The sequence below is a fragment of the Gastrolobium bilobum genome, unplaced genomic scaffold (genome assembly GCF_033153095.1).
Source record: "Gastrolobium bilobum isolate Gb01-03AN ecotype WA unplaced genomic scaffold, APGP_CSIRO_Gbil_v1 utg12345, whole genome shotgun sequence".
NCBI lineage: Eukaryota > Viridiplantae > Streptophyta > Magnoliopsida > Fabales > Fabaceae > Gastrolobium > Gastrolobium bilobum.
In genome coordinates, this window is record NW_026898413.1 from 295340 (window position 1) to 311297 (window position 15958).

Genomic DNA, 15958 nt, shown 5'->3' on the forward strand with positions numbered 1-15958 from the left:
TTGAAACTAGACTTTGACTTCTATAAAAGTTCATTTAATAAAAAGGCCTCAGGCTTCAATTCAAAAGCTCGGCCTTAGAGCCTCTCAGATTGACCTAATATATTTATTTTTATTTTTATTTTATACTACTTGTAATAGCCCTCTCTCTCCTCAATCCATTTCACACATTTTATTTTGAATGATTTTGTTTTATATTATGTTGTTTGGATATACAATGATTTTATGAATATTTATGGAATTAATAGTGTTGTTGATTGTATACTTTGTTTTGATAAAAAAATTTTGTCATATTTTTTTAAACAGGCTAAATCAGAATTTTATTTTTTGTAAATAAGTCAGGCCACAGGTCGATAATTATATTCATAAAAGGTCAGGCTGACATATTTAAACACAAGCTTAGCCTTTCAAGACCAAAGCTCAGCTCGCCTTGGCCCGTTAACACCCCTAGCAGGGAGTGATTGCTGGTGCAAAAAGAGGCACAGACAATGAGCGGTTCATGCCAAATCTTGCAGCTGTAGGTACATGAATGGATCGAATCAACACCCGAAAGAAAGAGATTCCAAAGACTATGCAGATATGAGACTGTACAGTTGGGGATAACTTACAAGAATTAATTGGTACTACATATACTAACAAGATGCATATACTTTTCGACATTCTGGAACGAAAGAACTCTGTAGTTAAGCGTGCTTAACTTGGAGCAATTATGAGATGAGTGACCTCCTGAAATTTTTTTCCAAAAAATGTGTGAGTAAGGACAAAACACCCTAAAAAGTCTCGTGTTAGTTTATGGGGACAATCATTAACTATTGCAAATTGTCAGGCATTATGTAGGGTTTATATTTCTACAGCTGCTGTTTATACATCAGTCAAATACTTGTCATATATATACATGAAAGTATTAAATATGAGAAATCATAATCATACAAAAAGGAAAAACATTAAATGTGATGAATCATAACACTTGTTACTGTTGTACGTAAAGCGTCTGCAAAAATAATATTATCATATATATATATATATATATATATATATATATATGTACTACCAGAAGTACATTGTTATAAATGCTACCATTGTTATCTACTTTAAATGGTACCTGTAGATAACCTTATTTAAAGTAGTTGTAGCATTTATAACAATGTACTTCTGGTAGTACATATATATATATATATATATAGGGGTAGGTTATATTTACAAACTTTTTTGTTTACAAACTACATTATGCAGGACCGGTCCTACATTAATCACACAGTGTACGGCCGGTCCTACATTAGTTTAATTGCAAAAATAGTTTGTAAACGGATCATGTTCCATATATATATATATATATATATATATATAAAGGGTTTAAAACTTCTGAAGTTACCTTAGATAAATTTATCTAATGTTCACCAAAATACACATTAAAAAATGTGTGAGGTCCATGTGGATCCATGTGAAAAAAGAGAGAAAAAAGAGAGCCCTAGACACTTTTTTGTGTGTATTTTGATGAACATTATATATAGTTATATAAAGAAACTTTAGACGCATATGATATAATTATATTTACAAATTTATTATTTACAAACTATTTATTTACAAATTACACTATGTATTTTGAGAAATATATTCTAAATGTACTTGTCAAAATACATAATATAATTCGTAAATAAAAAATTTATAAATATAACTATGTATTTTATTTATATATAAAATGTTACATTTATAAAATTTTCGGAATCCGGCGGAATATATAGCGTATATTGTCGGATTTGGAAGCGTGCCATAATAAAACAACAGGATATATCTGTTGAAATTCAAAAGCATACTTTAATATATTAAAAAATTATTATATTATTGTATTCTGACTCTGCTAAACCTTTTGTAACTATTATAATATATAATTTTCGACTTTTCGTTGCATTTTTATAATACTCTTTCACTGTTCTGAATAGAGATATTTTTGTTGCATTATTATATTATTATATCACTGTTCCGAATTACCTTGAGAGAATTTATCGTGTTCGAGACCATTATTTTTTAAATGATTCTTTAGTATAAATAAAAAGATAAAATTAAAAAAGAAAAAGAATAACAGAGTAAAATGAGAAAGAAATATTTAGGAGTTACAAAAATGCAACAAAACTTATATATTGTAATAGTTACGAAAAGACTAGAAGAGTCAGACAAGAAAGTTGATTTTACTCGATGCTTTCTACAAAGAAAATGGTGACAAGTGGAGCTCATTTATCATGAGCAAGGCCCTCGTCGGCCTTTTTCAAAAATAGAAAAGAAAAAAAATTGGGAGGAGATTTAAATGAAAGAAAGAGATATAAATAAAATAAACATTTTCCTTTTTAGTAAAGGACCATCAATTTTTATTGCGCAGCTGGAGCATAATAAAAAAATCCGTGACAAGTGATGCTCTTTTGGTAATTGACGCATATATCCCCTGGGCAAAAGCATGGGTTCGTCAATAATTCAAGGTGGAAAAGTGCTATATATCTATCTGTTCGGACTTCACGTCACATCTATCAATACAAGCAATAATCACAAAAGCAAATCAGTAGCCACGGTCACCCTTTGACAAGCTTGATGGGTACCTTTTAGCACATAGTTCGCTATCTAGTGTAGCGAATTTATATGTATCTAACATATATTTCAAAAGTTATTTTTACTTAGTTTGCTATTATCTCAGCGAATTTTTATAATATTGTCACGTGTTTTATTTTTGTCAGAGTAGAGGGGTATTAATTGTCACCTAGTTCGTTACACCCCAGTAGCGAACTAGATGGCAACCAGAAGCACGCCACATCAGTAAATCGAGTTCGCTGCCTGCTGTAACGAACTCGGACGCGTGGCATTTTGACAAATATTACTGTTCGCGGGACATACTGGTAAAAAAGTGACCAATGTGTGGTACATTGGTCACTCTTCCCATGATTAAGTATATGGTTGGATTTTTTATTTTTATTTTTAACTTAGGATCTACTTATAAATAAAAGGTAGGTCAAATAGGTTTTGAAAATAGCTTTTATAAAAAAAAAATCTTTTTTTATAATTAAAAAAGCTAAAAGTTAAAAAGTCCTAAGAGGAGTTTTTTTTAAACTATTATCAACTTTTATTGAATTGTATGCTTTTTTTTAAATGAAGAGATATAAAGATAAATAAAGTGGAAGTTTTCTTGAAATATGTATTTTTACGTAACTTTTAAACTAAATTTTTTATGTAATCATCAAATAAATTTTAGTTTTTTTTAAACTCTTTTTCTTAGCTTTAGCTTACAGTAGCTTCTAGCTTCTAGCTTAAAAAAGAGACTGATACACTATGTTCTAGTAGAACAGATTATTGGTTGTCTTTTTCTTCTTTAAAGTTTAAACAACTTGCTATTTTGTTATTCATAATTTTCTTTTTTTTTTGCAGGTTACAAGGAATTGAACACAACACCCTACACTACACACACTCTTAACACACATTGTTATTCATAATTTTCTTAGGAGAGTGTTTAATTATACTATTACCAATAATCAAATAGACCTAGTATAAAGTTTAAAAACAACTTTGGGTTTGAAGTTGGGCTAGCTTGTTTCAAGGTTTGACCCAACTTTGTTTAAAAACTCCACAAAGGATTAAAAGAAGAGTGGTCATAAAATATTGAATTATAAAAAGACAAAACAAAGGTCAGAAAATGAAGAGTGGCCCAACGGTCGAATTTGTTTCAAACAACGATTGTCAATGTGATGCTTCAAACGTTACTGAATCCAAATCCTAGTTAACTACAGTATAGAAACCACCACTAACCACAGCTTCTTTCGTTCATTTCGACCTCTTTCAAAGAACAAGACATCCTGGGACCTTCACATTTGCAGCAATTTTCCACTGTCTTTTCCTTTCTATTCTGCTTTTCTACTTCACTTCTAATTCTCTTTTTGGCTTAAACTCTGCAGATTCTTCACTGAAGATGGAACCAGAAAACATTGACTGGGACAACATCGACTCCACATTCATTCAAGATGACACGTACGAGAACTTCGACGCGCCTAAATGGGTTGATCTCTCTGCTTCTGATGAGCTTCTTGTTGTTGATCATGATTCCTGGTTTTGCACTCAGGGTGAGGTCTTTTACAAGGGTCTACTTTGAATTTCCTTTCTGGGGTTTTCTCTGTTGCTGAGTTTTTCACTTCACTTGCAGATTGCAAGCATCCAAAAACTGCTCAAGATTTTCTTAAACCCACAACCACAACCAATTCCAAGGTTGCAACCTCAATTTTAGTTTCTTTTATTCTCATAAATTAAATTCCTTTTTCTATAGAAATTAATCCACTTTTTCCTCTTCATTATCTCATGCAGACGAAGCTATTAAGATTTGTAACCATTTCTGATATTCTTCCCTTTAGGGACAGAAACCGAAGGTACGTTCCACGTTACCATATCTATAAGCAAAAAGAAGAAAAATGGGAATTAAAAAAATAAAATAAAAAACTATATGCTTAGCCTTGATTTTATGTTTTTATATCAGGGAAAATTCTTCAGCTGCAGAAAGTTCCTATGCTAAGTCTTTTGAGAAACCAAGAAGACCCAGTTGTTCAACAAAATTTGATGAAGACATTGAGAATAAAAATCCAAACTTTTCTGCTACACATCCTAATGGTAGGACCAACAAGCTGAAAAAGCCATTGATGAGGCCAATCAAGGAGAACTCAGAACAGTTGAATGGTTCAAAGGAGTATCCTGTTGAAAGTCATCGAAAATCGAAGCTAAAGAGTACTTTCTCAGCACAAAATTTGTTGGGTGGTAGAGAAATTCTGGGTCAGATCACTGGATTCTGCTCTGAATTGAAGAGGCTAGCAAGGAAGGGTTCCAAGAAAGGTGCAACTGAGAATGCTCCAACCAAAAGTGGAGTGTCAGAAGAATTGAAGGAGACTGTGGGACACAGGGAAAGGGTGCCTCTACTTGTTGTCAAGAAGGGACAACATTGAACAATGGAACAGAATCAAATTGAACAAACGTCAGTGAATGAAGTAGAGTGTCAGTGTATTTGATTCGGTTTTGTATAGGATTTTGTTAACTATAATGGTGCTATTATCATATATTTTTATTGAATTTCTTAGAGTTACTGTAATAAAAAAAAGTTATTGTGCAGAACAGTTTCTGGTTGTAAGACAGTGGTTGAGGAAAATTCATGATTTATGACAAGAAGAAATATTTGTTTAGTTGTCTTCAGATAAGTTTGAATGGGTGTACAATTCTATTGGGATTGAAGAAATATGCAAAGCATTCACCGAGTGGACGTCGGCCTTAATTATCAGGATCAGCAGAAAGGCAACTGGAGTTCCGCTATGTTTCATCGTAATCTTCTTAGCAGTTTGGACTTGGGCCCATGAATAGCTGTTGTTAGGGTTTTGTAGTTCTATTTATATTTGCCTTGTAAACCGAGAGACTTGTAACGAGTGGCGGTGAGGTGAATATAGTATAAACAAGCTGGACGTAGCATATATTGGGAGAACCAGGGTAAATCGCTGTGTCTAATCTCTCTACTCTTATCTTTTTTTCGGTTTTCTCAATTCTGTGTGATTGTCGATTTCCAACAGGTCCAAGTCAATTAAAAATTAGTATTTTCGGACTTGTTTACGTGAAGGAGAGAGAAATTTTGTTTTTTTCTCTAAGTGACAGCTCTCAATGGAAGAAGTAGGTGTGCCAGGACTACTATAAATAATCTAAAGTACCTTAATACGTAACTTGTCAGAAATTATCAATGACGTTTCAAAAAAAAAAAAAAAATCTATCATAGACGAAAACGAATCTTTGATGATACTAAAGTCAAATTACAACGGAATTTTAATCTATGGGTACCAATAGATATTGGTAAATTGTCATTGTCTCCTAATTCTTCTTTCTTCCTTTATGTATTAAAAAATAAAAAAGAGTTCACGTATGTATATTAAAAGAAAAGAGTATCAAAATAAAGTTCTTAAAAAGTTTAAGGGAATAATATTTTTTATATCATAAGAAATAAAATTTATTTTCTACACTGCTACACTCACATGTGAGAATTTTTTTTTTCTTCGTACGACTTCACATATTTTTATTTGTGTGTAAAAAATAAAATTATTTTCTATAACATAAGAAATATTAATCTTAAAGTCTAATCATAATATATATAATTTTACAAAAAATCATAAAATATAAATAATTTATCATTATGTTTCAAAATGAAAATCTCTCACACACTCCAACTGAGATTTATTATGCATTATTTTTAATTTTTATGAATACCAGTACGGTAAAATATCTATTAGATTTTTATTGATATATAATGAAATTTGAAATATTTATCAAGAAATTAACCATTATTAAATCCAATTTGCATATTAAGTATGTGTAAAAGAATTTATTCGTCAATGAAGATAAGTTATCTTCGGTGAACTCAAAACGATGTCGTTTTGAAGAGGAAATTAAGGTGTTTTTTAATTATAATATATTACAGGGTTATATTAGTCTTTATCATTATAATTTTTTAATCTTATAACCTAAAAAGTCGTTTTGAGCTCACTAAAGATAACTTTATCTCCGGTGATTGAAGAAATATTTTTCCCATATTATATTTATTTTATTTGTGGATAGAATATTGGATTACAATTTCAATCATCATTAGAAAGATGAGATAAGTTATTCTACCTATCATTTTTCTGCCTACCTTTGCCTACTATTTTAAAATACCATTAGATCAGAATCTCAACTAATCTTTATCTTTCTCTCTTCTCTTAAGATTCTAATCTAACGGTATCAAAGAGTGATAGACAAAAGTAGACAGAAAAAATGATAGGTAGAATATCCGTGACAAAATGAAAATGAGAATGAAATTGTAGTTTAAGAGTACAAAGAGAAATAAATAAAATTATATAAAAAATTAGACAAAATATTCGTTGTAATCGTAATCCAACGTTAGTAGTTTATTTTTATTTTTTTTTGTAAACATCCAACGTTAGTAGTTGGAAATAAATCGCAACGCAACCTTTTTTGAACCCTTTTCGAGTCTCTTCAACGCGTCACAGTATCTGTTATTCTCTCTCTCTTTCTCTCTCTCTTTCTCTCTCACACTTGTGTTTGTGTTTGAGTTCGCAATGAGCAGCATCTCATATCTGACGCTTGATTCTCACACAATATGCAACACTCAACGCTCCTTCTCCTTCCGCCACCATCGTCCCACACGGAACGTCGTCGTATGCGCCGCGAAGCCTGTCGCTCCTCCTCCCACTAAGCTCAGCGCCGCCGACACCTCCGGCGGTCGAATTGGGTCGCTGAGTCAGGTTTCCGGCGTTCTGGGTTGCCAATGGGGCGATGAGGGTAAAGGGAAACTCGTCGACATCTTAGCCCAACACTTCGAAATCGTTGCTCGTTGTCAGGTACTACTACTGTTACCTTCAAGTTCCTTCCTTTTTACTTTTTTACCTCTTTTTTCTTCGCTGCAAATCGTGGGTAATCAATGAAATTAGTGTTTGACTATTTGGTGGTGGTGGTGTTGTGTTAGGGTTAATTGCAATGGTGTATTTTAATTTATTTATGCTCATTAATCCATTTGCTTACTAGCTAAGTATACATGTTCACATGTATGAATCTATGCCTTTATTTAAGATTTTGGAATAGTTAGGCTAAAATGGACATTCTGATTGATGCACTTGCTTACTTGGAAGATAGCCTTATGATTTATGATCTTTTGTTATAAGTGGTTTCACTTGGTGTTGGTTGATGATTTTTTATTTTTTTTATTTATTATTTTGCACTGATAATTTGTGATTATTATATGTTATCAGGGTGGAGCTAATGCTGGGCATACTATTTATAATGCTGAAGGGAAGAAGTTTGCCCTTCATCTTGTTCCTTCTGGTATCCTCAATGAGGATACTCTGTGTGTAATTGGGAATGGAGTTGTGGTCCATCTGCCGGGGCTGTTTGAAGAAATTGATGGGCTTGAATCGAATGGGGTGTCTTGCAAGGGAAGGATATTGATATCTGATCGCGCTCACCTCTTGTTTGATTTCCACCAAGTAGTGGATGGGCTAAGAGAAGCTGAGCTTGCTAAATCTTTCATTGGCACGACCAAGAGAGGCATTGGACCGTGCTACTCCAGCAAGGTTAACCGGAATGGCATTAGAGTATGTGATTTGAAGCACATGGATACTTTTCCTCAGAAGCTTGATTTTTTGTTATCAGATGCAGCATCGAGGTTCAAAGATTTTAACTATGGTCCTGACATGCTCAGGGAAGAAGTTGAAAAATACAAGAGATATGCTGAGAGGTTGGAACCCTTTGTTGCTGATACTGTGCATGTCATGAATGATGCTATATCACAAAAGAAGAAGATTTTGGTTGAAGGAGGACAAGCAGCCATGTTGGACATTGATTTTGGAACTTATCCCTTTGTTACTTCTTCTAGCCCATCAGCAGGTGGGATATGCACTGGACTTGGTATCGCTCCAAGAGTAGTTGGTGATTTAATAGGAGTGGTATGTGTATATTTATCTTTTCTTAATTGTTTGTTGGAGTTCTTGGTGATCTTTTCTTATATTGTTTGAATTTTGTACCCAAGAAGAAGCCTAATAGCGTATGCTTCTTGTAAGTTATTGTGCCTTACTGCTTAGATCAAGAGCTTCAAGATTTTTCTGTTTTTGTGTATTCAACAAATATAATGTCAACAATTTAAGCATATTTAACACAGGCAAAATGGTTTATTAATTTTATTTTGACCGTGCAGGTGAAAGCATACACTACGAGAGTTGGTTCCGGTCCTTTTCCAACAGAAATTTTGGGACCAGGAGGTGATCTCCTCAGATTTGCTGGGCAGGAGTTTGGAACAACTACAGGCCGTCCTCGACGGTGTGGTTGGCTGGATATAGTTGCATTAAGATACTCTTGTCAGATCAATGGTTTTTCTTCATTGAATCTCACCAAGCTGGATGTTTTATCTGATCTTGATGAAATACAGTTAGGTGTCTCTTATAAACATGCTGATGGTACCCCAGTCAAATCATTCCCTTCAGATCTCCGTCTTCTTGAGCAATTGAAGGTAAACTTTTCTATCATTTCCTTCCACTCCATTCCTCTAACTTGGCCAAAGTTCTGGATAACATAACCATCTGCTTTTATTTGATTATAAATCAAAATGTGAAGTAATGATAGATGTCCTTAATTGCTTGGGAATATTTTATATTGTATTTTCTTATGGTTATTTGTTTTTTTATGTTTTAGGTGGAATATGAAGTACTTCCTGGATGGAAGTCTGATATTTCTTCCATCAGAAACTACTCTGACCTTCCAAAAACTGCACGGCAATATGTGGAAAGGATAGAAGAACATGTTGGTCTCCCTATCCACTACATTGGTGTTGGGCCTGGACGTGATGCCCTCATATACAAATGAGTTCACATTTGAATTCCACTATAGGCAAGTTGAAGCTTTTTGCGGTACTAGTATTTGTTCCCTCTAACTTTGAGAGATTTGGGACGAAAACGCATTTGAAGTGACTAGTGAGGATTACCTACTTGATGTATTATGTTGTTATCCATCTTCTGTGGGGTTTGGTTTGATACAGGGAGTTTTCACCTTTTCATCTTCTATGGTGATAACATCTGTCCTAAGCTGTTACTCTTGTAGCAGAAAATAATGTTGTACTTTAACGACTCAGAGGCTTCAGGCATCCGCTTTCTAATATCTCCGAATTGTGATCATGAATCTTTTAAGGCTTGATTTTTATTTTTGTACATCCAGAAAGTTTCTTATTTCCAATACGCAAAAATTTTCAGAATTCAACTCAAATAGTTTTTATTATTCAATGTCAAAATATGAGTAAGGCATTAGACACTAAATTCTAATGTAATAATAGTTTTCTAAATATGAAATCGAAATTTGTTCGGTCTTGAAGAATTCGTTTGGTTTTGCACCAAAGGAAGTACATTGCTTTGAGGTTGTCGGAGAGTCAAGGGCAGAAGTGTTTATGGTGGAGACCTTAGAAAACACGTGTAATTTTGTTATTTTGTTATGTACTTATCCGATTGAGATGGGTTCTTTTTGTTTGGTACGAAGGAATAATTGGATATAATTGATAGGCGGAAATGTGAAGGATCATTGTGGTTTGTGAATTATTATAACCCAACATGATCATGTGCCTATGGTTTGGCTCGATTGACCAAAAGATGAAGACTATGGACTTGAATGCTCCCTTTAGCATAGCAAGATCTTAACTTACAGGTAGGATAGTGTAAGTAACGATATTTTGTTAGTGTATTTTTGACTATAGTTCACAATCAAATCTAATGAAATAGAAAATTTTGATATAATAATTTTTAAATAAATTTTTTATTAAAGATAATATCTCAAAATATATTAAACAAATAACATAATCCTCAAATTATTTATATAACATAATAATTCTTAAATAATTTAATAAAGGTCAGAGGAAGCGCATAACAACATTATCATCAATGAACCAAACAATCCATCAATTCGTGGTCATATCTCAACCTAATATTTTAAACATTGAGTTTAGTAATTTTTTTTACTTATACATACACTTAATTAATCATTAACCAAAATGAGACTATAACACTTAAACTCGAATTCTCTAAGTATCGGTTAGATGCTTAAAAAAGGCTTCGAAGTGATTTTTGATGTTGGGAAATGTTCCATAATTGAAACAAAGAAGGTAAACTTGTAAATATATCCAAAATGATTGATGATAAAATATTTCCTCTAACTATGCCACTAGAGCAACATGCACAAAACATTTCACTTTCACTGCAAAAATTTAGATACATGTCATGCATAATAAGAAGTTGAAGATTAAGAAGAAGCATATTGAGAGTACCAGTTTTTGGACCTACCCTGCAGTTCCATTGCAAACATTCCTGTATCCTCTCCAATTTCAAAGGCTCAGGGAGCCTTTTATAGTAATTGTATGTGGTTTCCTCGTACCCCTCCCATAAAATTATTTCCCTTCTTTGTTATTTTTCATTTTTCTCAAAGTAGTAGATTATAAAAGCAGAACAGAAAAAAAAAATAAAAAAAAATTGAGGGGGAGTTGGTGTAACTCGCACCTTGGGTATGTAATGCAAGTTATAAGTTATCATTGTTGTTATTTTTTTAAATTCAAATATGGAAACGTGCTAATCTCCTTCCCCAGCCGCCCTATATAATCAAAGCAGCAAACTAATTTAATAAAGTCAAAATATTCACACTAAATAATGTAACCAAATACATTATATTAATAATAAAAGAGTTAGTTGAGCACGCTTACTCTGTCCAGGTTCATGCAGCAAGCTTGAATTTCATACTCTATTGACTGATATTATTCATATTAACTAAAAGATTTGAATATGAGTTCAAAATGTCTCACAAAAAGAGTTACAAAATGAAATGAGCCTATGGAAATATTGTTGAGATATATAGTTCTACATTGGTTATATGGACAACTAATGTGGAGTTTATAAGACCTTGAGCACTCCCACCCTTTGAGCTAGCTTTTGGAGTGGTGTATCCCGAGGTTCTTATCAAATAACAAATATATAAGTATGCTGTGTGCTACGTTCTATCGACACATTATGACACTCCGACACGTTAATTCTAAAAAATATTATATTTCGATACATTATGACACGTTTTGATATTAAATAATATTTTTAATTTATTTAGTGTATATTATATTAAATATACAAAATAGTAATCGTAATCCAACGAATGAATAGTTGGAACTAAAAACGTAATGCAACGTAAATTTTGAATACTTTATTGAGTTTCTGCAATAAGTATTAGAGTGTCAGGAAGTGCATGACATCACATGTCAGAGTTTTTTAATAATGGTAGCTTAGTTGGTACATAGGAGTTGAGGAGCATATTTGATCCTCTCTAGTCTCTTGTCATCTTTGAAAGGAATTTAAAACTTTGATATTGGACCTGTCCCGAATTCGACGAGTGGCGAAACCATCAACACTATGTAATTTTTCCAAAGAGAGCAGCAGCTGTCAGGATAGAATTACATGACAGTTTTTTTTTTTTTGTTGTCATAGTCTTTCCTGTTTGGATGTTCTGCGCTACTATCCTATCCTCGAGTATCTCAAGTCTATATTTCAAATTAGATTGTAGTCTCTATTTAATACCAGATTGTACTCATCACAAAAAAGAAATGATACGATACCATATTATTAGAACTCTTACATAGCAGCAATGGAGAGAGTGGCCAGAAAGAAGAAAGCATCACCTCTCTCTCTGCACCAATTCATCTCTATTACCACCCCTCTTCTTGAGTTGGAAAAGGTAACATCTACTTTCACTCTTCCACTCCAATAATTCAATGCCTACGCTTTACTTTCATTGTTTATTCATCTCATTCCTCCCGCATGAATCTTTGTTCCTTTTATCCATTATTCATCTTAGGCTTTATTTAATGGATTTTTCCTTTTCATTCTGCGTAAATATTATGGAACAGACTTTGATGCTGAAATTAAAGCTTTGAACTTTCTGAGACCTTGCTTCTGAATTTAAAAATTTAAGTCCAATTTTATGCCATCTAATTGCAAGTGTTGAATGATTGGAAGAGTGATAAAGATCGTAACAACTTTGAAAGTTTGGTTTATGGGATTTGTTGTTCTCGTTTGTTTTGTTTCTGGATTAGGAAGCTGAGATATCTAGCACAGGAGGGTCTCAAAAGAGGGTCCTAGAGGATGCAGAGAATGAAGAATTCAGTGTTGATGACTCTCCCATTGAGCAAGTGAGGCTAACAATTCCAATAACAGACGACCCTACTCAGCCAGCACTAACATTCCGGACATGGGTTCTGGGGTTGGCATCATGTGTGCTTCTTGCCTTTGTGAACCAATTTTTGGGCTACAGGACCAACCCTCTAAAAATCTCTTCTGTCTCAGCTCAGATTATTACCCTCCCACTTGGGAAACTGATGGCTGCAACACTTCCCACAAAACAGATTCAAGTCCCATTCACAAAATGGTATTTTTCTTTGAATCCAGGGCCATTCTCTTTGAAGGAACATGTGCTGATCACCATCTTTGCTAGCTCTGGATCTACTGCTGTTTATGCAATTAACATCATCACAATTGTTAAGGCTTTCTATCATAGGAGCATCCATCCGATAGGGGCTTTCTTGTTAGCGCTATCGACCCAAATGCTTGGGTATGGATGGGCTGGAATTTTCAGAAAATTCCTTGTTGACTCCCCTTACATGTGGTGGCCTGCAAATCTTGTGCAAGTGTCTCTATTCAGGGCATTTCATGAAAAAGAAAAAAGGCCTAAAGGAGGACACACTAGGCTGCAATTCTTTTTCCTGGTCTTTGCAGCAAGCTTTGCTTATTCCATTGTTCCAGGCTACTTATTCCAAGCAATATCAACTGTCTCTTTTGTTTGCTTGGTTTGGAAAAATTCCATCACCGCTCAACAGATTGGTTCAGGAATGAAAGGCCTTGGCCTTGGCTCATTTGGCCTTGACTGGAACACCGTTGCTGGCTTCTTAGGCAGTCCTTTAGCTGTACCTGGTTTTGCTATCATCAACATCTTGGCTGGATTTGTGTTTTATATCTATGTTTTAATTCCCCTTGCCTATTGGAACAATTTATATGATGCCAAAAAATTTCCCCTCATTAGTTCTCAAACATTTGACTCTACCGGTGCACTATATAATGTTACTCGGATTCTAAATGCCAAGACTTTTGACATTGATTTGGATAGTTATAACAACTACAGCAAGATCTATCTCAGTGTTACATTTGCATTGGAGTATGGATTGAGCTTTGCAACTCTGACTGCCACTATTTCACACGTTGTCCTCTTCCATGGTGAAGCGATTCTTCAGATGTGGAGGAAGACAACAAGTGCACTAAAAGGACAACTTGGGGATGTGCATACAAGAATTATGAAGAAAAACTATGAACAAGTCCCTGAATGGTGGTTTGTCTCCATTTTGATTCTAATGGTTATTGTGGCCTTAGTAGCTTTTGAAGGCTTTGGCAAGGAGCTTCAACTGCCATGGTGGGGAATCTTACTTTCTCTAGCAATTGCATTAGTTTTCACATTGCCAATTGGGGTCATTCAAGCAACAACAAATATCCAAATAGGACTCAATGTGGTCTCAGAGTTAATAATTGGATTCATTTATCCAGGAAAGCCCCTTGCTAATGTAGCCTTCAAGACTTACGGGCACATCAGCATGCTACAAGCACTTGGGTTTCTTGGTGACTTCAAATTAGGCCACTATATGAAAATTCCTCCAAAATCTATGTTCATGGTGCAGTTGGTAGGCACGGTAGTTGCTTCGTCTGTCCACTTTGTCACAGCATGGTGGCTTCTCACATCGATTGAGAACATATGTGATGAAGCATTGTTGCCAAATGGTAGTCCATGGACATGCCCTAGTGATGAAGTGTTTTATAATGCTTCAATCATATGGGGAGTAGTAGGGCCACAGAGAATGTTTACCAAAGATGGTGTTTACCCTGGTATGAATTGGTTTTTCCTCATTGGTCTACTTGCTCCTATTCCAGTGTGGTTGCTTTCTCGCAAATTCCCCAACCAAAAGTGGATTCAACTCATCAACATTCCCATTATCACTACGGCATCCAACATCCCTCCAGCCAGATCTGTGAATTATATTACTTGGGGAATTGTTGGAATCTTCTTCAATTTCTATGTTTATAGGAAGTTGAAGGCATGGTGGGCTAGACATACTTACATCCTCTCTGCTGCTTTAGATGCTGGAGTTGCTTTCATGAGTGTGATCCTCTACTTTACCCTACAGTCTTATGGTATTTTTGGTCCAACCTGGTGGGGTCTTGATGCCAATGACCACTGCCCTTTGGCCAAATGCCCCACAGCTCCAGGTGTACATGCAAAGGGATGTCCAATTCTCTGACTTCCATATTAGCATTCCATCACCCATATTGGACATGAAAATGTATAGAAATTCTGAATATTCACTTTCTGTCTCTGCTAACTATAAAAGTATAATAGAAACCTGGACAATCTATACAGGAAGTGAGTAGAGCAAGAAAAATTGTTCAAACAAATTAAGAATGATAGGAATCTTCTTTATACTGAAGAGGTTTTGGTCCAATTGATAGGGCTATTTTGTAATGAGGCCTAAAACTTGGAAAGTTATACTTCAAAAACTATGAAGAGAAAGGGAACACTTGAAGTTGAAGGAGGGGAACAAGGGAAGTTGTTATGGGAAGGGACGAGAGAGAGAAGGGGGGTGAGTTGGTGAAGTTAGTTGTTGAGAAATGGGAAGAGAAAGGAGGGGACATAATAAAAATTTGGGGAAATTTCAGCTAGTGTGGCTTGGGCTCACATTTCTGGGAATTGAGTGTGTTTTTTTACACTTCCTTTCATTTTCTTCTACTAATGTTCCGTACTCTCATCTGAGAGATATCCAGTGTTTCTGTGGAATCTCTTCAACATATATAAAAGAAGCATTTCAGTTGTATTGTGCTATTTCAGAAGATGGAGCTTCAACTAATATGGTATTCTTTTTTTTATCTCCTCCCTTGTTCAACAAGGTAAATGTTTTTTTATCAATGTAATCTGTTCAATCTCAAAACTATTTATAATGAGTGACTTAAATTAAAGAAGTGTTTCTTTTTTGTAGGGTTATGGGCATACTATTTATAATGTAAGGGAAGAATTTTGCCCTCCATCTTGTTCATTTGCATCTGCCGGGGCTGTTTAGAGAAATTGGTGGCCTTGAATCCAATGGGATCTCTTTCTTGGGAAGGATATTGATGTCTGACCACTCTACCTATTATTTGGTTTCCACCAAGTAACAGGCTATGTCCTTATTTGATGATTAAAGACAAGATGTGCCAAGGTCATATGAAGAGAGAGATACATACAAATATCTTAACCAAGGCTTTACAAAGCCTTAAAGAATTCTACTTATTTAATGTATGTGTTTATTTCTCTTCAGAAATTCTATCAT

The 15958-nt window shown here is 34.4% G+C and overlaps 3 protein-coding genes across 3 annotated transcripts; all 3 read left to right on the plus strand.

The window, feature by feature from the left end:
• Positions 1-3915: 3915 nt before the first annotated feature.
• On the plus strand, positions 3916-4961 carry LOC133316034 (uncharacterized). The gene is made up of 4 exons (XM_061517728.1): positions 3916-4094; positions 4175-4236; positions 4333-4394; positions 4502-4961. Exons 1-4 carry the CDS (start codon positions 3944-3946, stop codon positions 4959-4961), a joined length of 735 nt encoding a protein of 244 aa, XP_061373712.1. The 5' UTR covers positions 3916-3943.
• A 2098-nt stretch (positions 4962-7059) lies between these two features.
• On the plus strand, positions 7060-9719 carry LOC133316020 (adenylosuccinate synthetase 2, chloroplastic). Its single transcript, XM_061517712.1, has 4 exons — positions 7060-7388; positions 7797-8489; positions 8738-9049; positions 9232-9719. The coding sequence occupies exons 1-4, from the start codon at positions 7107-7109 to the stop codon at positions 9400-9402; spliced, it is 1458 nt and encodes a 485-aa protein (XP_061373696.1). The 5' UTR covers positions 7060-7106; the 3' UTR covers positions 9403-9719.
• A 2470-nt stretch (positions 9720-12189) lies between these two features.
• LOC133316043 (oligopeptide transporter 5-like) lies at positions 12190-15183 on the plus strand. Its single transcript, XM_061517735.1, has 2 exons — positions 12190-12291; positions 12650-15183. The coding sequence occupies exons 1-2, from the start codon at positions 12202-12204 to the stop codon at positions 14894-14896; spliced, it is 2337 nt and encodes a 778-aa protein (XP_061373719.1). The 5' UTR covers positions 12190-12201; the 3' UTR covers positions 14897-15183.
• Positions 15184-15958: the final 775 nt, after the last annotated feature.